The sequence below is a fragment of the Chiloscyllium plagiosum genome, unplaced genomic scaffold (genome assembly GCF_037043375.1).
Source record: "Chiloscyllium plagiosum isolate Xiang-an unplaced genomic scaffold, Cpla_swu_hap1 HiC_scaffold_40, whole genome shotgun sequence".
In the NCBI taxonomy this organism is placed as follows: domain Eukaryota; kingdom Metazoa; phylum Chordata; class Chondrichthyes; order Orectolobiformes; family Hemiscylliidae; genus Chiloscyllium; species Chiloscyllium plagiosum.
The window spans coordinates 32,207,571-32,231,924 of NW_028270178.1; the positions used below are offsets into that span (position 1 = coordinate 32,207,571).

At 43.9% G+C, this 24,354-nt stretch overlaps 1 protein-coding gene across 2 annotated transcripts in view; it reads left to right on the forward strand.

Moving 5' to 3' along the window:
- LOC122544113 (uncharacterized) overlaps positions 1 to 24,354 on the forward strand; it is a 67,827-nt gene continuing 43,473 nt past the window's right edge. Inside the window, exons 1-4 of one of the 2 annotated variants that reach the window (XM_087981520.1) lie at positions 5,931 to 5,995; positions 7,775 to 7,928; positions 8,043 to 8,345; positions 9,536 to 9,649. In XM_087981520.1, coding sequence (XP_087837646.1) covers positions 8,133 to 8,345; positions 9,536 to 9,649 — 327 coding nt within the window. In that variant the 5' untranslated portion in view covers positions 5,931 to 5,995; positions 7,775 to 7,928; positions 8,043 to 8,132. Of the gene's footprint in view, positions 59 to 5,930; positions 5,996 to 7,774; positions 7,929 to 8,042; positions 8,346 to 9,535; positions 9,650 to 24,354 lie in introns of those variants that run through there. The other variant, XM_087981521.1, reaches the window with a different exon arrangement.

Sequence of the window (24,354 nt, forward strand, 5' to 3'; positions counted from 1 at the left end):
TGGGCAGTCCGGCGGCGAAGGAGGAGGACGAGGAGGGGCATTGGTCTTGTTGGGAGGGGTCGGTGTCTGTCAAAATGTTGGACGGTTTTGGGCGGGCGAGCGAGCATGTGAAGTGTGGGGCTCCATGGGACATGTGGTGGTGGTGGTGGTGGTAAAACTTTGGTCAAGGGGCGTCAAATGGAGTGTGGAGAGGCAATGGTGCTTGAGGTTTGGGGCATGGGTCAAAGGGCATGGAGGGGTCAATGACAACTGAGGACAAGTTGGGGGTGTAGTGGAGCAGTGGCAATGTGGATGAGGGGTTAAAAAGTGGAGAGGGAGGTAAATGTGTCATGGGGGAACAATAGGATGTAAAAAGGAGAAGGGGGCAATGGAGAAGTGGGGGTTAGTGTGATTGAGCTGAGGGTGGTCAACACGGGAGGTTGATATGGCAGGAAGGGGTTATCGGGGGGGCAACGTGATGTAGGGGGGGTCACAGGAGTGAGGGGGCAGCGAGATAGTGTTTGAGTGGGTGTCGTCTATAAATTTGGAGAAGGCGGGGGTTGATGTGGGGAAGGCGTACCACGTGGTGAGGGTAGGTACGAGGGGAAAAGGGTGAAAGATGAGTTGGGGGGGCTTAGGGGGTGCATTTGAAATCGGGAAAGGGAGTAACATGGGAGGGAAGGAGGCAAGAGGTAATGGGATCAAATGGTGGCTGTACAGGGGTTAAAATGGGTGGAGGGAGGGATACAGTGGATGGAGGTGAAATGGAGAAAACGGTGTAAAATGCTCAGAAAAGGGGGGGAAGGAGTGCTGAAGAGAAAATTGTGAGTGAAATAGGGCTGAAATGGGAGGGGAGTTGGAAGTGAAATCGGGAAGAGAGAAGGGGTAAATAGGGACAGGAAAGGGTTTAATGGGAATGAGACATTTTCAAATAAGTAGAGCGAAAGGGGTAAATGGGAAGAGGAGTCAGATGTAAAGTGATGTGGGAAATGAATAAATGGGGAGGGGAGATAGTGAATTTGGAGGGTGGTTGGGGGTGTGTAATGATAAATGAAGAGGGGGGAAGTGAGTGAAATGGGATAGTAAAAAGCTGAAATGGCAGATGATCTGGAGTAATGGAGGAGGAGAGGGTTAAAAGCAAAGGGGAAGAAATGGATAAGACTAACGAGGAAGGATCATTTAAGGGAATGGCAAATGGGGCAATGAAACACCATGAAGAAATTGAAGGAGAGGATTAAAGGTTTTGGAGAAAAGGGGCTCGGGAGGGGAGAAGGCATTCAGAAAGATGGGGAGCAAGTTGTTACCAGGAAGGGAATGGAAGTGCCAGTGGAAAGCAAAAATGAGATGATAAAGGAAGGGAGTAATTGAGAAGTGAAGGAGACATTGTGGAAGGGTAGCAAGAAACAGTATGGGGAAAAAGGGAAGAGAAGAACAGTGTAAGTGAGAAAAAGGATGTGTAAAAGATAGGGTTGAAAAGGAATCAGAAAGTAGGATGGTGTAATAAAGGAGAATGTGGGGACCTGGAAAAAGGGCAGAGGAAGAGAGAAGGGAGTTGAATGGGCAGAGACGAGAAGGATGTAAGTGTGTAAGTGATGAGAGAGAGGTGAAGTGTAAGGGTAAAGATCGATGAAAAATAATCGGTATGAACTAAATCGGTGTGACTGACATGGGTCGGTCTTTTCATGATACCCCCTGACATGCTTTCTCGGTTTCTGTTTCAGGATTTCCATAGGCACAATTTGTGCTCCTCATTTACAGTGTTCTTGTTGCATCTTTCTCTCTTTTGCCTCTTTTATCTGCCAGCTTTTCCATTCCCTCCTCTATCTTTCCTGTTTATCCAAACAAAGGTCTGACTTTGACTATACTTCTAATCTTCCCAGCCGTTGGTGTGTGTCTCTGTCCTGCTGCATGGAATGTCTTCCAGTTTTCATGTGATTAATTCCTTCTGAGGAGAAGACTAAGGTACAGGAGAGGAATTAGGCCATTTGGCCCATACAATCGAAGATGATAAATGTTTCCAAATTCCATTCTCCTGCTTTCTCCCTGTAACCTTTGATTCGCTTACTAATCAAGAATCTATCTCTCTCTTAAATACATTCAATGGCTTCGCCTGTATAGGCTTTTGTGGCAATGAGTTCCACAGATTTAACACCCTTTAGTTGAAGAAATTCCTCCTCAGTTCCTTCACACTGACTGTGCCCTCAGGTCCTACTCTCTTCTAACATTTGCATGTCCAGTCAATCTAGGCCTCTCAGTGCCATGTAAGTTTCAATGAGACTCCCTCCCCCCCCCCCCAACTATCCTTGTAAACTCGATTAAGTACAAATCCAGAGTCCTTACCTGCACCTCAAATGACAAGCCATTCATTCCTGGGATCGTTCATATAAACCTCCTCTGGAACCCTCCAAGGCCAGCACATCTATCTTTAGATATGTGGCCCACTACTGCTCACAGTATTCCTCGTCCAGTCTGACCAGAGCCTTATATAGTCTCAGCAGTTCATCCCTGCTCTTGTATTCTGGCCGTCGAAATGAATGCTCGCATTGTATTTGTTTTCCTAACTGCTTGTCAACTTTAAGCGAATCGTGAACTATGACTCCTAAGTCCATTTGTGCTTCAGATTTCTAAAGCCTTTACCCATTTAGAAAATAGTCTATACCTCTATTTAAACCACACAACCTCACATTTTCCTACATTATATTTCAACTGTCCAATCCTCTTGCCCATACAAGTTTTTCTGAAACCTCTCAGATTCCTCAATGCTAACTGCCTGTCCCTTCACCTATATTTGTGTCATCTGCAAATTTAGCAATAATGCCCTGAGTTCCTTCATCCAGATTGCTAATATATAATGTGAATAGTTGACCCAACACTGACTCCTGCAGAAGTCCACTAGTCAATGGCTGCCATTCTGAAAAAAAAACCTTTATCTCAATTCTCTGCTTTCTGCCAGTGAGCCAATCCACTATCCATGCCAGTACCTTGCTTCTAGCATCCAAGGCTCTGATTTAGTAGCCTCCAGTACGGCACCTTGTCACAGTCCTTCTGGAAATCCAAATAGATCATGTCCACTGGCACTCTTTTGTCTAAATTTCTCATTACCACCTCAAAACATTTTAATAGATGTTCCAGAAATGACTTCCCTGTGGTGGAGTCATGCTGACTCAACCCTATTGTACCATGCACCTCCAAGTACTCCAAAATCTCATCCTTAATAATGGACTCTAAAGTCTTATCAACAACTGAGGTCAGGCTAAACAGATTATAATTTCTTCTGCTTCCCTTCCTTTTTAAAAAGGAGCTTTACATTAGCCATTTTCCAGTCCTTTGGGAGCCTTCCTGACTCCAGTAATTCCTAAGAGATCACCACCAATGTCTCCACGGTCTCCTCAGCTATCTCCTTCAAAACCCAGGGGTGCAGTCTTTCCAATCCAGCTGATCTATCCACATTCAGATCGCTCAGCTTTCCCAACTTTAATGATGGACCCTCACTTACCTTTGACCTCTGACTCTCATAAAATTCAGGTATGCCACTGGTGTCTTCCATGGTGAAAACTGATACAAAATACCTATTCAGTGCCTCCGCCATTTCTTTGTCCCTCATTACTACTTCTCCAGCCTCATTTTCCAGCAATCCAATGCCTTATGCCTTTTACCTTTTATATATCCAAAAAAATCCTGCAATTTTTTTTTATATTACTGGCTCGCTTGCCCTAATATTTCATATTCCCCACCCTTATTGCTTTACAAGTTGCCCTCTACTAGTTTTTAAAGATTGACCAATCTTCTGGCTTTCCACTAATCTTCACAACATTCTTTTGCTTTTCTGCTGTGCCTGACTTCTTTTGTCAGCCATGGTTGCCTGACCTACCATTAGTATATTTTTGTCTTCCTCTCCTTGGGATGAATTTCTGCTGTGCCTCCCAAATTATCTGCAGAAATTCCTGCCATTGCTGCTCCACCATCTTCCCTGCTAGGCTCCTCTTCCAATCAAGAAGAGAAAATGAGGTCTGCAGATGCTGGAGATCAGAGATGGAAATGTGTTGCTGGAGAAGCGCAGCAGGTCAGGCAGCATCTAGGGAACAGGAGAATCGACGTTTCGGGCATTAGCCCTTCTTCAGGAATGAGGAAAGTTTGTCCAGCAGGCTAAGATAAAAGATAGGGAGGAGGGACTTGGGGGAGGGGCGTCGGAAATGTGATAGGTGGAAAAAGGTCAAGGTGAGGGTGATAGGACAGATTGGGGTGGGGGCGGAGAGGTCGGGAAGAAGATTGCAGGTTAGGGAGGCGGTGCTGAATTTGATGGATTTGACTGAGACAGGCTGGGGGGAGGGGAAATGAGGAAACTGGTGAAATCCGAGTTCATCCCTTGTGGTTGGAGGGTTCCTAGCCGGAAGATGAGGCGTTCTTCCTCCAACCGTCGTTTCGCTGTGGTCTGACGATGGAGGAGTCCAAAGACCTGCATATCCTTGGTGGAGTGGGAGGGGGAATTGAAATGTTGGGCTACAGGGTGGTTGGGTTGGTTGGTCCGGGTGTCCCAGAGGTGTTCTCTGAAACGCTCCGCAAGTAGGCGGCCTGTCTCCCCAATATAGAGGAGGCCACATCGGGTACAGAGGATGCAATAGATGATATGTGTGGAGGTACAGGTGAATCTGTGGCGGATATGGAAGTTTCCTTTGGGGCCTTGGAGGGAGGTGAGAGGGGAGGTGTGGGCGCAAGTCTTGCACCTCCTGCGGTTGCAGGGGAAGGTGCCGGGAGTGGAGGTTGGGTTGGTGGGGGGTGTGGATCTGACGAGGGAGTCACGGAGGGAGTGGTCTTTACGGAATGCTGATAGGGGAGGGGAGGGAAATATATCCTTGGTGGTGGGGTCCGTTTGGAGGTGGCGGAAATGACGGCGGATGATGCGCTGTACATGGAAGTTAGTGGGGTGGTAGGTGAGGACCAGTGGGGTTCTGTCCTGGTGGCGGTTGGAGGGGCGGGGTTCAAGGGCGGAGGATCGGGAAGTGGAAGAGATGCGGTGGAGGGCATCGTCGATCACGTCGGGGGGGAAATTGCGGTCCTTGAAGAAGGAGGCCATCTGGGATGTGCGTGTTTGGAACTGGTCCTCCTGGGAGCAGATGCGGCAGAGTCGAAGGAATTGGGAGAATGGGATGGCATTTTTGCAGGGGGCAGGATGGGAGGAGGTGTAGTCCAGGTAGCTGTGGGAGTCGGTCAGTTTGTAGTAGATGTCCGTGTTGATTCGGTCGCCTGAGATGGAAATAGAAAGGTCGAGGAAGGGGAGGGAGGAATCTGAGACTGTCCAGGTGAATTTGAGGTCGGGGTGGAAGGTGTTGGTGAAGTGGATGAACTGTTCCACCTCCTCGTGGGAGCACGAGGCGGCGCCGATACAGTCATCGATGTAGCGGAGGAAAAGGTGGGGGGTGGGGCCAGTGTAGTTGCGGAAGATGGATTGTTCCACATATCCTACGAAGAGGCAGGCATAGCTGGGGCCCATGCGGGTGCCCATGGCTACTCCTTTCGTTTGGAGGAAGTGGGAGGATTGGAAAGAGAAGTTGTTCAGGGTGAGGACCAGTTCAGTCAGTCGAAGGAGGGTGTCAGTGGAAGGGTACTGGTCGGTACGGCGGGAAAGGAAGAAGCGGAGGGCTTTGAGTCCTTCGTGATGGGGGATGGAGGTGTACAGGGACTGGATGTCCATGGTGAAAATAAGGCGTTGGGGACCGGGGAAGCGCAAATCATGGAGCAGGTGGAGGGCGTGGGTGGTGCCCCGAACGTAGGTGGGGAGTTCTTGGACTAAGGGGGACAGGACGGTGTCAAGGTAGGCGGAGATGAGTTCGGTGGGGCAGGAGCAGGCGGAGACAATGGGTCGGCCGGGGCAGTCAGGTTTGTGGATTTTGGGCAGGAGGTAGAAGCGGGAGGTGCGGGGTTGTGGGACTATGAGGTTGGAGGCGGTGGATGGGAGATCCCCCGAGGTGATGAGGTTATGGACGGTCTGGGAGATGATGGTTTCCAATCAACTTTGGTAATCTCCTCGCTCATTATACTTACCTTTTACAGAAGTGCAATACTGTTATATCCGATTCCAGCTTCTGGGTAAATTCTATTATATTGTGGTCACCAACCCCAGGTGTTCTTTCACCTTAAGCTCCTAATCAAGTTTGCCTCATTACACATCACCAAATCCAGAATTGCCTGTTCCCTCATGGGCTGTGCCACAAGCTACTCCAAAAAACCCATCTCATTGACATTTCACAAATACTTTTTCTTGCAATCTGCTACCAACTTGATTTTCTCTGTTTATCTGCACATTGAAGTAGCCCATGAATATTGTAATTGTGTCTTTTTTGCATGGTTTCTCCATCTCCTGATTTGTTTTCTGCTCCACGCCCTGACTGCTGCTAGGAGACCAGTAAGTAACTCCCACCAGGGTCTTGTATCCTTTGCAGTTCCTCAACTCTACCTACACAGATTCGATGCCTTCTATTCTTATAAGGATCAGGGATGAGATATACATTCTTTCAAAGGGTTTTGGATTGTTTGCATTTCAGAGGTAGATGCTCAGTCACAGTATTCTGAGACTGTGACTCCACTTCCCCCTTTGTTCTAGACTCCCAAGTTGGGGAAGCTGCCTCTCAGCATCTGCCCTATCAAACCTTTGAAGAATTTCAGTGCGATCACTTCTCACTCTGCTGAACTCTACAGAATATAAGCTAATTCTGCTCAATGTGTCGTCATAGGACAGCCCTCCCATCCCTGAACATCTGTCAAATGTAGCTTTCGTACATTATCATGGTAAACTCTAATGCACACTTTGGGTACCCCCTGTAAATAGTGGCACACTGTAGAACCCTAATAAATACTGACATTCCCAGATCTCCCTTGTTAAAACTGACACACTCCCCCAGGGATCACTTTAAATACTGACAGACCTCCCTTGGGATCCTGGTAAATACTGACACACGCCCCAGGAAACCGCTGTAAATACAGTGCTGTTGACATGTTTCCCAGGAATCCCTCTAAATGCTATTGTGTTCTGCAGGAAATACTGACACACTCGCTTGGAAGCAAACCAAGCTGTAACAGTATTCTGTTCACCAAAGCCATATATAATTGCAGCAAAATATCCTTACTCTTTTGCAGCAACCCCTGAATAAAGTTGGCTGTACCACTTGCTTTTCTGATTGCTTGCTGTCACTTTAACTTTATATGATGCATTTATAATGATACCTAAATGGTTCTGAATATAGCATTTGCTCATCTGTAACCTTAATTCTAAAGTTATTCTGCTTTTCCATTCTTCATATTCCAATATTGGATATTCTGATTGAATATTCCGATCCAGCACCACCACCTTGTCCACTCACTGAACAGTATATCTTGGTGCCTGCTTTGTGTTGTCTTTGTAGCTTGTACTCCCACCTTGCATCATCCAGCAAATTTGGGTACTTTTCAGCCAGTCCTCTCATCTCTATGTTGTTCCTGTACATTGTAAGCAGCACTGACCCATGTATCAATTCACCAGTTATACCCTGCCATCCCAAAAATTAACCTTTGCTTTCTATCCTTAACTGGTTTATGAATTATGCAACATATTTTATTCCCCCCCCCCCCCCCCCCGGCCTCTTGTCATTCCAGCAAGAGAAGAGGAATAGGATTTAGCAATCGCTGTACCAAAGAGGTGGCATAGGGACCGGGGCTGAATGACCTTCATGTTCACTCACCACACAATGATTCTGATATATGGTGCCTCAGGCACTAGTTATCATTCTTATGACACATATCTGTTTAAAATTTCTGTCAGATCTCAAACCGTGACTTCACTCAAATGACGCTTTCCAGCTTTCAAAACTCTTCTTCTGGAATATTCTTTATAATCAGATTGTGCCTAATGGCCAGTCGGCCGTGAGTCTAAAAGCAGGCACCACTGCTGAAACCTACTACCAGTATTCCTTCAGGTATGCACATTCCAGCAAAATGTGGGTTGCCCTCAAAGGATGTCTTTTCATATTAGTATATGCCGTTAGCATTTCTGGATAACGTTGAATTCCTTTTGTTTATGTTTTGCTCAGGATCCCCTAATTATCTTGTGAAGAAAACAATCCATGTGTAGTTAATTCTCCAATAAATTGCAGATAACTAAAGTGAGGCCTTCAGCAAAAATGCCTGAGAGGAACCAGAATTTATTTACTAAACTTTTTAAGCAAAAAACCACAACCGTTCGGATGCAACCCAAGTCTGCGTCTCAGAGGTCCAATCAACAAAATGTTCACCATATGCATAAACATCGCATGTCATGGATCAGTTTGTCACGTTACAAAATGGCCCATTTAACCTTAATGGAACAATTACACACAGAGTTAAGAGATTTAGGTGTAAGTATTGACATCTTTCTGCCTGTTTTCTTCCCAAGTATATCGTCTCAGAAAAGTAATGTAAATTACATCAAGCAAGTGGCCTTTTGTTGGGAGGGTCAGTGCTAAGTGAGCACTGCATTGTCAGAAGGAGCGCTGTGTTAGAGGGTCAGTAGAAAGGGAACACTAATGAAGGAGGATCACTACTGAGGGAGTGTTACATTGTTGGAGTGTCAGGATTAAGGGAGTGCTGGGAGCATTGGGAATGCACTTTTTCTGTATTGTCTCAATGAGTGAGATTCAGTGGAGGAGAGAGAGACCATTGTTTCTCTTCCTCACTTTCCATTCCGTTTCACAGTATAACCTAACTCAGTAGGTAATGGAATTGCAGTTACCTTGAAAGGGGAATGTACCATCTTTATTTGTCAAAATTCATAGCTGAAGATCTTGTCATGGAAAAATCATGAAGTTTTTTCAGCTCCTTGATCTTTTGCTACTCAGTAACTGGTGTGTATCTTAATTCTATTGATCCACCTTGGTTTCACAAGGCTTAATCCTGTTGCTCATTAGAAATCTGTCAACCTCAGTCTTAAAAGTTTTCATTTGAGTGCCAACCTCAGGTTTTTGAAATCCATATTTCCATTATCATTTTATTGATGCCATTACCCTGAATGACTAATTTCAGATTTTAAAAGCAAAGCCCTTTCTTATGAATTGTTCCCTCACTCTTTATCAACTTTCCCAGCCCAGCCCCATCAGAGAAAAGTAATTTTTCTCTATTTATTCTATCACTCCAACTTTTTAAGCTAATTATAACACCCATTAATCTTCCACACGGAAGGTAAAGAAGAGCAATCTATTCAGAGATAGGTGTCCTTCTAGCCCCAACATCTTTGTGATGAATTCATACAACAATCCTGCAGAAATAATATATCTTTGATTATCAGAGCCCTAAACTGAAGACATTTTTCTACTCAGCAAGGATTGCTGACTAGAACCGTAGTGTCCCTATATCCCTTTGTGGTACAGCATCCCAGCCAGAGATTTTGGGGCTGATTTGCTTAGTCTTTTGTCTACTTTCTGCACATGTCACCTGTTGGTAGTGGTTATCAGTCATGTTCTGACATCAGTTTTGCACTGTAGATAGTCTACATCTCATAACTGTGTTCATTCTAAGCTTTTTCTTTCTCTGCAAACATTTGCCAATGTAGGCCATTGAGATCATGATCGGAATGATTCAGTTGATATTTGGCATTCCACTGATTTTTGCGGAAAGCTATTCATACCCTGCGATTATTGGAGCCCCCTGGTTTACAGGATTTTGGGTAAGTTTATTCCAAAAATTCAAATAAAACTTAATATGCGAAGATAATGGGGAGAGACAGGAAACTTTTTACTGTGAAATTCTCACCTCCCACACCTGGTACAGGTAATTAGAAATATTTAAGGGCCTTTCTTAGAAAGGACATGGATAAGATGGAAGTCTTATGAATAACATTTAAGACTGATGGCAATGAACATAAAATATTGCTGAATAAAGAGATATTTTGTTGAAGCTTTTCATCTTGTAGTCCTAAAAGATATTTGGCTGAACAGTATTGCAAATATACTGTATGAAAAAGAGCATTGATTGATTGGCATGTGGACTCATCTATAGAGGAAATGCCATGGAAAATGTAGTTGATGACTAGCAGTTAGAGTGATAGAGTTGTACGGCACGGAAACAGACCCTTCAGTCCAACTCATCCATGTTGACTGTAAACAAATAGAGTCCCATTTGCCAGTATTTGGCCCATGTCCCTCTAAATCCTTCCTATTCATGTACCTATCCAGATGCCTTTTAAATGTTGTACCAGCCTCCTCCACTACCTCTGGCAGCTCATTCTATACACACACCACCTTCTGCGTTAAAGTGTTGATCCTTGGCTCCCTTTTATATCTTTCCCTTCTCACCTTAATCCTATGCCCTCTCATTTTGGACTCCCCTACCTTGGGGAAAAGACCTTGACTATTCATCTAATCCGTGCCCTCATGATTTTATAAATCTGTACAAGCTCACCTCTCAGCCATTAATGCTCCAGGTAAAATAGCCCCAGCCTATTCAGCCTTTCCCTCTCGCTTAAATCCTCCAACCCTGGCAACATCCTTGTAAATCTTTTCTGAACTCTTTCAAGTTTAACACCATCTTTCCTAATAACAGGGAGACCGAATTGAGTGTAGTATTCCAAAAGCAGCCATACCAATGTCCTATACAGCTGCAACATGACATCCTAACTCAATGCACTGACCAAAAAAGGAAAGTGTACCAAATGCTGGCTTCATTACCCTGTCTACCTGTGATTCTGAGTTAATTGCTGAGTTTTGTTTAAATTTAAACCAGACTGGTTGACTCTGATTGGTCAAGGCATTGACTTGAGGTACAAACCAGAGAATGGGTGACACCTATTTTGGTAAGTTCAAACAGGCTCAAAATTTTCACTATCTCTGCAAAGAACAAGGGCTGATGTATTAATATATGTTGTTTCCTGTACACATAAGTTTTCTGCTTGGTGAGCCTAACTGACTAGTTTAAATTGGTAACAAACAGCTAGAAAATCTCAGCAGATCTGACAGGATCTTTGGAGAGAAAACAGAATCAATATTTCAGGTCCAATTTCTGCAGCTATTTTTTATTTTCAGATTTCCAGCATTAACAGTTCTTTGTTTTTCAGTCTTAAATTGATTATCACTGTAATTTTTAGTGCAGTCTGGCTATAATTTGTTAAATAAGCCTATTACAAAATCACGTCTAATGTTGTACACTGTTCTGAGTCTTGCAAGCACAAGTTGATTGGATATTGCCTACACCTTGCCTGTTGAGAACGACTGACAGGGCATGCTTTCATACAATCCACCAATGTTTGAGAAATACAGCCTATATACCTAGCATTATACAGGCACTGAATTTCATATATCACATTGCTTCTTTACGTGATGGACAAAACATGTTTTCTGTTAGCATCAAACATTATTCATGTTGCTATGGCATAGCTTGGCAGTTAACTATTGGCCATTGTCTAAGTTACACATTCATGGTCTCAAGGTGTTGCCATGCAGAGAGTCCCTTGCCAATCAACCAGTACTGTCTTTCTCATACAGTATAAAATACTATTCCGCCTTTCCATTTATATACTTGTTAATGTCCTGATGAGTTTAATGCAAAAAAACTTTGACAAAATGAGTCATTTTTCAGCAGTACTCAAGTGCTATAATACCAAACCACCAAAAATGGTACCACGATCCTTATATTCTTTCTTGCTCTCTCTCACCTCTACTTTCTCTCTGTAGATGCTGCAAGACCTGCTGAGTTTGTCCACAATTTTAGTTTTCATTTCAGATTTCCAGAATCTGCAGTTCTTCGATTTTCTTTTAATTGAGAGGGGACATGATGAGATTTGTAAAATTATGAGGGTCATAGAAAGGGTAGATAGGAAGATACCTTTCTGAAAATGTAACGCCACTGTTTTATAAAGGAGGTAGACAAAAGATGGGGAATTATAGGCCAGTTACCTTAACTTCTGTAGTGGGGAAAGTGCTTGAATCTATAAACAAGGAAGAAATAGCAAGACATCTAGATAGTTATCTGATTAGCCAGACACAGCAGGGTTCATGAAAGGCAGATCATGTTTAATTAATTTACTAGGATTCTATGAAGGCATTGAGTGTGGTGGATAATGGGAACCCAGTGGATGTGGTGTATTTAGATTACAAAAAGGCATTTGACAAAGGTGCCACACATAAGGCTGCTGCATAAGATACAGGTGCACAGTGTTACGGGCAGTGTGTTAGCATAGATAGAAGATGGGCTAACGAACAGGAAGCAAAGAGTGGGGATAAATGAGTGCCTTTCTGGTTGGCAATCAGTGACTAGTAGTGTGCCTCAGGGATTAGCAATTGTTTACAAATTACAAAGATGTTTTGGAGTTGGGGACCACATGAGGTGTGTCAAAGTTTGCGGATGACACTAAGATGAGTGGTAGAGAAAAGTCTGCAAAAGACTGACAGTTTGCAGAGGGATAGTTTAAATGAGCGGGCAAAGGTCTGGCAGATGGAATGCAATGTTGATAAATGTGAAGTCATCCATTTTGGTAGGAATAATGATAAAAGGGACTATTATTTGAATGGTAAAAAATTGCAGCATGCAGCTGTACAAAGGGACCTCGGTGTTCTTGTGCATCAAGGTTAGTTTGTAGGTGCAACAGATTATTAAGAAGGCAAATGGAATTCTGTCCTTCTTGCTAAAAGGATTGAGTTTATAAGCAGGGAGGTTATGTTGCAGCTGTATAGGGTGCTGGTGAGGTCACACCTGGAGTACTGTGTGGAGTTTTGGTCTCCTTGAGAAAGGATGTAATGGCACTAGAGGGGATGCAGAGGAGATTCACTAGGTTGATTCCAGAGTTGAGGGTGTTGGCTTACGAGAAGAGACTGAGTAGATTGGGTTATATTCATTGGAATTTAGAAGAGTGAAGGGGGATCTTATAGTAACATTTAAAATTATGAAGGGAATAGATGAGATAGAAGCAGGGAGAATGTTTCCACTGGCGGGTGAAACAAGAACAAGAGAGCAAAATCTTTAAAATTAAAAAGAGCAGCTTTAGGACTGAATTGAGGAGGAACTTCTTCACCCAGAGGGTTGTGAATCTGTGGAAGTGTCTGCCCAGTGAGGTAGTTGAGGCTTCCTCATGGCATGTTTTTAAGGCTAAGATAGATAATTGTTTGAGCAGTAAAGGAATTAAGGATTATGGTGAGAGGGTGTGTAGGTGGAGCTGAGGCCACAAAAAGATCAGGCATGATTTTATTAAATGACGGAGCGGGCTTAGGGGGCCAGATGGCCTGCTCCTGCTCCTGGTTCTTATGTTCTTTCCCCTTGATAGAGCAATCAGTGACCAGGGAGCATAGTTTTGAGGTAAGGGGCAGAAGGTGTCAAGATAGAAAGAAAAACGTTTTCATCCAGTGGGTTTGGGAATCTGGAACTCGCTGTCTATAAGGGTGGTAGAGGTAGAAATCCTCATAATATTTAAGAACTATTCAGATTATGTACACTTGTGATGTCTAGACATCCAGGACTATGGGCCAAGTGCTGGAAAATGGGATTAGAATAATTAAGTGGTTGTTTTTGAGTGGAGTGGATGCAATAGACGGATGGGCCTTTCTTTGTGCTCTATGACTGTAGTGTCTCATTTTTTCTTTGTAGAATAGATCAGTAGCCTTTGTGGTGTCTCTTCCTTTAGACTGAATCAGAGTCTCTATATTGCGCAGTAATTCATGTAACCTGGAGACTCAATTTCTCTGAGTTAGTTTAGTGCCTTCATGGTGTCACTTTAGATTAAATCGGAACCTCTCCATGGCATCTTTCTCTCTCTTTAGTCAGAAAGTGTCTATGGTCTTTCTCCCTCTAGTTGAGATCAATATCCTTCCTACATCTCTGTCCCTAGATTAGATCAGACTGTCTTGATAATACCTCTCTTGATTAGATGAGGCTCCTTCTATGGTGCCTTTGGAGATTAGATCTCTGAATGGTGTCTCTATAGATTAGATGAGGTTCCCTATTTGGTGTCTTTCTAAATTAGATCAGGCTCTATCTATGGTGTACCTCCTAGATTAGATTAGTACCTCTCTTGTGTCTTTATGGATGAGATTAGTGACTCTATTTTATTCTGCCCAGAGATTAGTTCACTAAATCAAATTGTGTCTCTTTTGCTTGGATCATTGTCCCCATGGTGCCTCTCTTTTTAGGCGAGATCAGATCAGTATTGCTGTATGATGTCTCTAATTAAACTGAGTGGGAGATATGCTGTGCCAGGAGGTTGCTGATTGTGTTTGAGAACAATCCTACTGCTGATGGCCCAAATACCTCATAGATGACCATTGTTGAGCTGTTGGACCTGATCACTTCTGTCCAATGTAGTGCCACATAACACGATGGAGGGTGCCCCCAATGTGAAGACAGGACTTCGCCTTCATACAGTTGGTGTGGTGGTCACTTTTCTGATACATTCATGCACCAGTGTATCATTGTAGGCAGCTTAGTATGAGTGAGGTCAAGCTTTCCCTCTTAATGGTTCCTCATCACCTGCTGCAGACCATGCCTAGTAGCTATGTCCTTTAGATTTTAGATTCAGATTTTAGATTTAGTCTTTATTGTTATGTGTACTCAAGTAAGAAGGTACAGGAATACGAGTGAACAATATTTTGATGTCACCATGCACAGCGCCATCTTAGGTACAAATACCTTGGTACAAAAACTTAAGAATGAGGTAGAAAGAAATAAGGAACGAAGTTAAAAGTTAAACATTACAGTCTTTCTTAGTATTAAATTGAAAATAAAGAAATCATGCTGAAAGTTCAACCATTGCAGTCTTTGTTGTGCTTAGCCATACTGGGACTGCACTTCCCACAAGGGCTCGATCTCCTCTGTTTTGACAAGCTTTCCCTGCGCTGGCTCGGTCTCCCCTGCTTTTGTCATCATTGCAAATGTTGAGGGAACTTCATCACTGTGGTGGGCTCACTCCTGGGATCTCAGACAGCCAAAGTCCTGATCCAGACTTTTAGCCGCTGCCACACACTGGACTGCCAAAGCCCTGATCCAGGACCCTTTGCTGGGCTGTGGCCTCACCTTCGGTCCGTGCACCAATCCTCAGTCTTGCCTTGGTCTGCATGTTGGGCACTGGGAACTTAACGTGAGTCCAGGTTCAGGCCCCCAGAGGTTGCCCCATACTGGACATGTAAGTGACCTCCAAATTCAACCAGCCCGATGCCACTCTCCAGAAGGTAAGCGAGTAGAAAGGAACTAAAATAAAATGAGAAAAGGAAGAGGAGGAGTGGATGGAATGGACAAGCCTATTTCGATGCCATCTTGCAGAAATGTGGAGCTGAACAACTGGGTCACTTGTGTTTCTATCACTGTGAGGTCTGGCAAGAAGAGATGAGCTGAACATTATTAAAATGGAGAAAAATTGCAGAAATCTGCAAAATAATGTTATTTCAGGCTCCTTGTGCATAAATATTAAGCTAGCAGACAAGTTCATCAGGTAAAATAGAAGGCAAGTCGAATGTTTTCATTTATTCTAAAGGGAATGGAGTATAAAAATAGCAAAGTATTGCAAAAGCTATCCAAGGTTCTCAGCAGACCACACCCAGAATATTGTAAACAATTTTGGTCCCCTTACCTAAAGAAAGGTACAATGATTGGAGGCAATCCAGTGATAGGTCTTAAGGCAAGGCTAGCATATATTGAGCATTTCGCATTGCCTGAAGGGCAATGAAGAGTCATTCACATTGCTCTGGGTCTGGAATCACATGTAGGCCAGTCCAGGAAAGGTAAGATAAGATTTCCTTACCTAAAGAGCATTAATGAACCAGACAGATCACTGATTAGATTAGATTACTTACAGTGTGGAAACAGGCCCTTCGGCCCAACAAGTCTACACCGACCCACCGAAGCGCAACCCCTACGTTTTGCCCCTTCACCTAACACTACGGGCAATTTAGCGTGGCCAATTCACCTAACCTGCACATTTTTGGACTGTGGGAGGAAACCGGAGCACCCGGAGGAATCCCACGCAGACACCACTATGTGCAAACTGCACACAGTCAGTCGCCTGAGGCGGGAATTGAACCCGGGTCTTGGGCGCTGTGCGGCAACAGTGCTAACCACTGTGCCACCGTGCCGCCCCCGGTTCTTGTTGGTTCCTTTACTAACTGCTGTACACCCTAATGCAGCTATGTCATTTAGTACCTCTTTTTAATTTCAGATTTTCATTAGTATTGTGGGATTCAAGCACATATACTCAGAACAATACTTTGAGAACTTTTCTCATTAACCTGTAGGATGTATGTATCGCTGGCTGGCCAGCATATATTACCCATCTCCAGTTAGCCCTTGAGACGGTGTTGGCGAGCTGCCTTCTGCAACTACTGCAGTTCACATGCTGTATGTTATTTAAAAATGCCCTTGGAGAGGGAATTCCAGGCTTTTGACAGCGATACTGAAGAAACGGTGATATATTTCCAAGTCAGGATGCTGAGTGACTTAGAGGGGATCTTGCTGGTACAGTTCCTATAATTCTGCTGCCTTGACTTTCTGGATGGAAGTGCTTGTGGATTTGGAAGATGCTGTCTATGGCCGTTTGATGAACTTCTGTAGTGTATCCTGTAGATGTTGATGCTGTTGAGGGTTGGTGGTGGATTGTGGATGTGGTGCCAGTCATGTGGTCTGCATTGTCTTGGATGGTGTCAAGCTTCTTGAATGTTGATGGAGGTGCACCCATCCAGGAAAGTGAGGAATATTCCATCACACTCCTGAACTTGTAGGTGGTGGACAGGTTTTGGGGAATCAGGAGGTGAGTTACTTGCTGCAGTATTCCTACCTCTGACCTGCTGTTTTAACCACTATTCATATGGTGAGTCTAGTTGATTTTTTAGTTAATGTGCCATCCCTGGATATTGGTAGTGAGTGATTCAGTAATTGTAAGGCTATTGAATATTACGGGTTGTGATTAGAGCCTCTCTCGTTGAAGATGCTTATTGCATGGCATTTGTGCGTGAAATAACTCGAGAGGCTGGTATCTTGTCACCAAGTCATCCCTTTATGTGAAGAGTCCTTGACATTGATCCAGCTCCCTCAGAGCCAGCTCTGAGTGAGCAGGATATCTGATATTTCTGTTCTTGTCTGGCACTCCTGGTCTTTTTTATTTCTTTTTAACCCCCACATTACTGCCTAACTGCGCTAGTGCTTTTTTTCCCAGCACCCATATTGTGTGTGTGCAGGTGTGATTCCTGTTCTTATCTGTCAGCTAGGGCTCCCTGATTGGACCTGTTAATCAGAGAAGTCATTTTCTCAAGGTCCCCCTGGTTCACCTTGTTACAATAACTACATCCTTCCTGTTTTGACTCTGAGGATATGGGTCAGTTCTTTTCTTTTGTAGCTCCTTCTGAGGTGTGTAGCACCAGGCCAGGTTCCTCCAACTGTGCCTCTGATACGGGTGGCATGTATTGCACAGTAGAAGAAATGCATTCTCCTGTTCAGGTGGCAAAGGTATCCAGGTGTTGATATCTGCTGTGTTCATCTCCGATTCCAAAGTATCTTCCATGCTTGATGGAGAGGAGAACCCATGGGTTCCTGAAGAGTCAAAAGGGCAGTCGAGGAGCCAGGCACATTTTGCTCCTGTAACATTTGCATTATTGCAGCTTTCATGTGATCCACATGTTTGTTTAGGACCATCACACCCACCCAAACTTTGAATGTCACTGGACCTGACCTTGCGCCTTCCATGCCTCTTACCCATGCGGGGTAACTCCCATGATTCCTACACCAAACTTCATCCCCTGCAGTGAACCATCTTTCTCACTTAGCTGAATCTTGTATCCAGCATAATAACATGCCATCCTCTATGGTGATCTGGTCTCACTGGGTCCAAAACATTTTAGTTCTAGTCATGATGTCCCTTTGGTTTCCCCTGTCTCCACCAGCTGTTTCAGTTTTGCCAGGACAAGACCTTTCTGCGTCCGAAGTGTGATTTTTCTTAACTGTGACAGGAAATGTTTCCAACTTGTAATTATACACACTTAGTATTAGAGTCTGCTGTTGAATTTGGCCTGAAACAATGGACAGTACTGTCTTAGCCCCTTTAAGTAGACCTAATAGGAGTTTATTGTCCATTATTACTACAAAATTACATCTGTAAAGGTTTTGGTCGAACTTTCTGATTTCAGATATGACTGCCAAATCTTCTTTCTCTATCTGGGTGTATTTACACTCTGCATTAGCCATTGGACTACCTATGAGCTAATACTACTGTAATGTTGTACAGGGAGGTATCGCATGTCAATACCAGATCTTTCTTGGGATCATACTGTACCAATATCCTGGAAAATGTTAGCAGTTTCTTTACTTCCCTGAAAGCTATGGCTTGACTACGTGACCATTTCTAAGTGGATCCTTTTATAAGAGTTGATGCAAAAATGCCAGGATGGAGGCAAGGTTCTGTATGAATTTTCACCAGTCCAAGGAAAGACCTAAGCTCTGGTACACACATGGGATCCAGGGAACCTTTGATCGTTCTCACTTTATCTTCCAACAGGTGTAACCCGGTCTTATTGACTCTGTAGCCCAAGTAAGTCACTTGGTGTCTGGAACATACCTTTTTCCCATCTAAAGTGTACACCAGTCTGGGTGAAATGCTCAAGAACTAGTCCAAGTTCTCTAATTGCTCCTTATTGGTCTTCTCCTGTTATTGGCACGTCACTTTGATAAATGGTGACCTAGAGTAGACATGGTAAAATGTTCTCCATTATCTGCTGAAAATTGCAAAGGCTAGCAATACCTGAAATGGCAATCTTTTGTATTTGTACAAACCCTTATGGGTGTTAATTGTAGCATACTTCTGGGATTCCTCATCTAACCACAATTGCTAATACACATGGCTCATGTGTAGCTTTGTTAAGATCAGCCCTCCCTCCCTCCCCCCCGCCCCACCACCAACCAGTTTTGAGAATAAGTCCTCTACACAAGGGACTGAGTATTTAAAGAACTGTGAAAAGCAGTGTACCATTTGTTTAAAATCCCCACAAAAGTGAACCGACCTGTCAAGCTTCACAATCAATATGATCGGTGCTGCCCATTCTGCAAACACTACTGGTTTGAGGATGTATTTGCTTCCCAGCCTTTTGATTTCTGCCTCTACTTTTGCCCGTAAGGCAAATGGTACTGGGCAGGCCTTACTAAGTTATGGAATTGCTTCCTGGTCAACACGTAAAGTAGCTTTAGCTCCATTAATAATCCCTAGACCTTCCTGCAAGTCTTTCAGAAATTTAATTATGGTTTCACTCAGGCAGCCATTTTCTAATCAAAAAATGTTGAGCCAATTTAAGTGAATCTTTCTCAGCCAATTTGCCTATCAGTGGTAATTAAACCAACTGCTTCTCATAAGAAACTGGAGCCAAAGTTGTACCCTTAATCTGTAAAGGTTCCCCAGTATATGTTCTCAGTCTAATTGAGGTCTTGCTCAAACTTAAGGGTTGGAGTTCAGATTGAATTTTGTTAAAGACCTAGAGTCCCTGTGTTCAGGATATGTCCTGAGTGTGGCTATGTAATTGCCTGTGCTCAGGTGGTGATCCCCATGCTCATTCAAACTAGCAAGGATGTATACATTCCGCCGGTAAGCCCTGCAACTCGGATGCTCCACTTGCTATATTTTCCAGTGATGAAGCCAGTTGGAGTGCTTGTTTAAAGTCGAGTTGGGCTCCAGTTAGTTGTCACTTTTGCATAGTTACATCATAATTTCACATACCAAACAGTGTCTCAGTATCTGATTAAGGGTTAAACCAAAATCAAAGTCACGTGCCTCTGCCAGTCATTTTAACCCAGTCAAAAATTCTGATACAGATTCCACTGGTGCTGGAATTGCTGAGTAGAAGTGATAATATCTCAAAATTAGAGGAGGCTTGGGATTGTCATATTTCTTAATTAAATTCGTCAACTCTTGATAGGTTTTAGTATCTGGTGCCTCAGGGAAATTTAGGCTCCTAATAACCGAAAAAGAATGCATTCTTTCCACATACTAGGCCCAGTCTTCAAAGTCAGGATTGAACGAGTCTAGCTTCCCAAATAATGGCATGATGCTAGAAATGCTTACCCCAATTCAAAGTCACCCTTTATTTACACTTGGAGAGTAAAACTCTCAGAGTGAATAGGATGTCTGACACTCCTGGTTTTTTTTTCCTTTTTTTTTACAGACCGCATTTTTTTTTGCTTTACTCCCACACTACCGCCGAACAGTGGTAGTGCTTATTTTTCCCAGCACCCATGTTGCGTGTGTGTGTGCATGTGTGAGACACAGTGAAAGACACAAGGTGTACAAATCTTCATTCAATTTCCACCACCAGGAAGAAAAACACCCAAGTCGCCAGTGACAAGCAGTGCCCTTCACATCAAAGCATAATGCTGTACGATCAAGCAGTGAAGGGGAGGGTAGAGATTAAATCAAAATAGAGTTGGAGGGGGAAATAATACACTCCACTCCCTGCGGTGCTGACCTCTCCCTGAACAGCTCAAGGGTATTGGTAGACACTGCGCGCTCCTTCTCCAGAGATACCTGGGCTCTAACATAACTGCGGAAGAGGGGCAGGCACTCAGCCCTAACGGCCATCTCCACGGCTCACTGCCTGGACCTGTTTATGACACTCCTGTTCTTTTTATTTCTTGCAGTACACATATACTGATCCAGCTCCCTCAGAGCCAGCTCTCAGAATCTCTTGACACTCCTATTTATTTATTTTTTAAAAATATTAACCCCCACACCTAACACTAATCTCCTACTTTTATTTTTTTAAATTTAACCCCCACACTACCGCCTAACTGCGGTAGTGCTTATTTTTTCTCCAGCAACCATGTTGTGTGTGTGTAGGTGTGAGACACAGTGAGAGACACAAGTTGTACGAATCTTTATTCAATTTCCACCACCAGGAAGATAGGAAAACACCCGAGTGGCCAGTGACAAGCACTGCCCTTCACATCAAAGGGCAATGCTATGTGATCAAAACAGTGAAGGGGAGGGCAGGGATTAAATCAAAATAGAGTTGGAGGGGGAAATAATGCACTCCATTCCCTGTGGCGCCTACCTCTCCCTGAACAACTCCAGGGTGTTGGTGGAGACTGTGTGCTCCTTCTCCAGGGACACCCAGGCTCTAACGTAACTGCAGAAGAGGGGCAGGCAGTCGGCCCTAACGACCCCCTCCACAGCCCGCTGCCTGGACCTGTTTATGACACTCCTGTTTTTTTTCTTTCTTAAAATCCATATGGACCCTCCGAAGAGCAACCCCACCCAGACCCATTCCCCTACATTCACCCCTGACTAATGCACCTAATACTACGGCCAATTACCTGACCTGTACATCTTTGGACTGTGGGAGGAAACCAGAGCACCCAGAGGAAACCCATGCAGACACAGGGAGAATGTGCAAACTCCACACAGACATTTGCCCGAGGCAGGAATTGAACCTGGGTCCCTGGCGCTGTGAGGCAGCAGTGCTAACCAATGAGCCTCTGTCGCCCGGCACTCCTGTTCTTTCTTCTTTTTTTTTCCTATTTATTTTTTTTCTTTTTTAATCCCTTGTTTCTTTTTTTCCCTAGTTTATTTTTTTTTGTTTTTTTTTAATTTTAACCCCCACACTACCGCCTAACTGCGATACTGCTTATTTTTCCCCAGCACCCATGGTGTGTGTGTGCAGGTGTGAGACACAGTGAAAGACACAAAGTGCACGAATCTTTATTCAAATTCCACCACCAGGAAGATAGGAAAACACCCGGGTGGCCAGTGACAAACACTGCCCTTCACATCAAAGGGCAGTGCTGTGTGATCAAAACAGTGAAGGGGAGGGTAGGGACTAAATCAAAATAGAGTTGGAGGGAGAAATGATGCACTCCACTCCCTGCAGCGCCCACCTCTCCCTGAACAACTCCAGGGTGTTGGTCGACACTGCGTGCTCCTTCTCCAAGGACACCCGGGCTCTAACGTACCCCCAGAAGAGGGGCAGGCAGTCGGCCCTAACGACCCCCTCCACAGCCCGCTGCCTGGACCTGTTGATGGCCAGTTTGGCCAGGCCCAGGAGCAGACCCACGAGGAGGTCTTCAGACCTGCCCTCCTTCCTCCGTACCGGGTGCCCAAAGATCAGGAGCGTGGGACTGAAGTGCAGCCAAAAACAGAGGAGAAGGTTTTTAAGGAAATCAAAAAGGGAGTGCAAACGCCCACACCCAATATATACATAGTCCACGGACTCCACAGCGCCACAGAACAAGCAGTTGGGCTGGGAGTCCGTGAACCACCGCAATCTGCGATTGCAGGGGACTGCTGCGTGCAGCACCCTCCACCCCAGATCCCCGAGAGAATGGGGGAGGACTCCCGCGTAGAGAGCCCTCCACTGGGGATCCCCACTGCCCGGTGGCGACACTCCTGTTCTTTTTTTTTAATTTTTTCTAAAACTGTTGGTTTTTTTTTTTGCAAAACCCTTTTTTTTATTTCCTGTTTTTTTTTAACCCCCACACAACCACCTAAGTGCGGTAGACACTCCTGTTATTATCTGTCAACCAGGGCTCCCTGACTGGACCAGATTAACAGCTTCAATCAGGGAACTCATTCTGTGAGGTCCACCTGGCTGACCTTGTTACAATCACTACTGTGTGGTATGAATTACTTGCCACTTGTCACCCCCAAGCCTGGATGTTGTCCAGGTCTTGTTGCATTTGGACGTGGTCTGCTCCAGTATCTGACAATGGCAAATGATGCTGAACATCGTGCAATTATCAGTGAACATGCCCACTTCTGTCTTTATGATGGAAGGAAGGAAAATTACTGGATCAGCTGAAAATGGTTGGACCTTGGACTGCGGAGGTCCCTGCGGAGATGTCCTGGTGCTGAATTAGCTGACCTCTGACAACCACAGTCATCTTCCTATGTGTCAGGTATGACTCCAGCCAATGGAGAGTTTTCCCCTGATGCTCATTGATTCCTGTTTTGCTAGGGCTCTGTGATGCAAATGCAGCCTTGATTTCAAGGTCTGTCACTCTCACCTCACCTCTGGAATTCAGCACTTTTGTCCATGTTTGAACCAAGCTGTAATGAGGTCAGGAACTGAATGGCTTAGTGGAATCGAAACTGGGTGTCAATGAGCAGATTATTGCTGAGCAGGTGCTGCTTGATAGCACTGTTGATAACACCTTTCATCACTTTAATGATAATTAAAAGCAGACTGATGGTGTGGCCATGGTCAGTTTGGATTTGTCCTGCTTTTAATGTACAGGACATATACTTCTAGTCCATAAGTAACATCTCTTCCACCTCCAGTAAGGCTTTAGCAGCTGCCACTGCCATATTTGTTAGGACAAAACCAAGTTGTCCTTTGATCCTTCATCATTTACTGTAACTCAATCCCAAATCCTATGTTTTTATTGCAAAATAGTGGATGGGCCTCAAAACTTTCTCACAACTCACTGGAGTAATGCGCTGTAAATCAAGACCCATTATTCCTGAAGTTGTTGCAAATGTAAACATTTGATTAAACCATTGAATTGCCCAATTCTATATCATTTCAGGGTATAAGAATATGCATGCCACTTTTTTTTCTGCAATGAGAAAGAACTGTTTTTAAAAAATGAATGATTCACGAGAATGGCTGCATAAAGTTACAGCAAAGAATTTCATACCTATTGAGAACTCTTGTGGCTGTAGATTTCTGCATATTACATAATTCAGGGTATAAGAATATGCACACAAGGTTTATTTTCTATTAACAAGGAAGTAACTATTGTAATTAAACATTTGAACCAATACTAAAAAAACACGTAGACAAGTTGAATTGATAATCCATAAATGTAAAGCTAAACTTCGCCCCTTTTTAAAAAAATCTTTTGCCTTTTTATTAAAAATTCACACTTACAGATAAATATACAAAACCAGGCTTGACATGAATAATATGGGTAGACAAAAAAAGTTAGTGAAACACTATTTAATACTACCACGTCTGATCTATTCATTGCCTCTGAAGATGATTTTTCCCTTTAAGTAGAATTTTCAGACTTAACAACTCACAGACCTATTTTGAACTTTGACAGTTGTGACTGTGGGTTCCTCCTATGTGACAATGATCAGGAGCCAAGGAGTTGTTTACAGGTGCAGGTGATTTATTTCCAGCTAACTGAGTTGCTTGGAGCTAGAGACAATTTATATAGATACAGGTGCAAAAGTGTGTGCAACTATTCTCTCTAGCGGAAGCTGCCTCTTCTCTGCAGTAAAATGCTCAGTTTAACATACAAACAGGGAACAAGAGTTCCCTGCACTTTGAGCACTTTGCACTCAGCACTTTGAGCTTGCTCCACCATTCAATAAATTGTGGCTGATCTGATTTAAACCTCAACTTTACACTCCCTAATAATCGTTCATTCCTTTCATCATAATCTGTTATTAAAACTTGTAGAAAGCAGTTACCTTTGTTG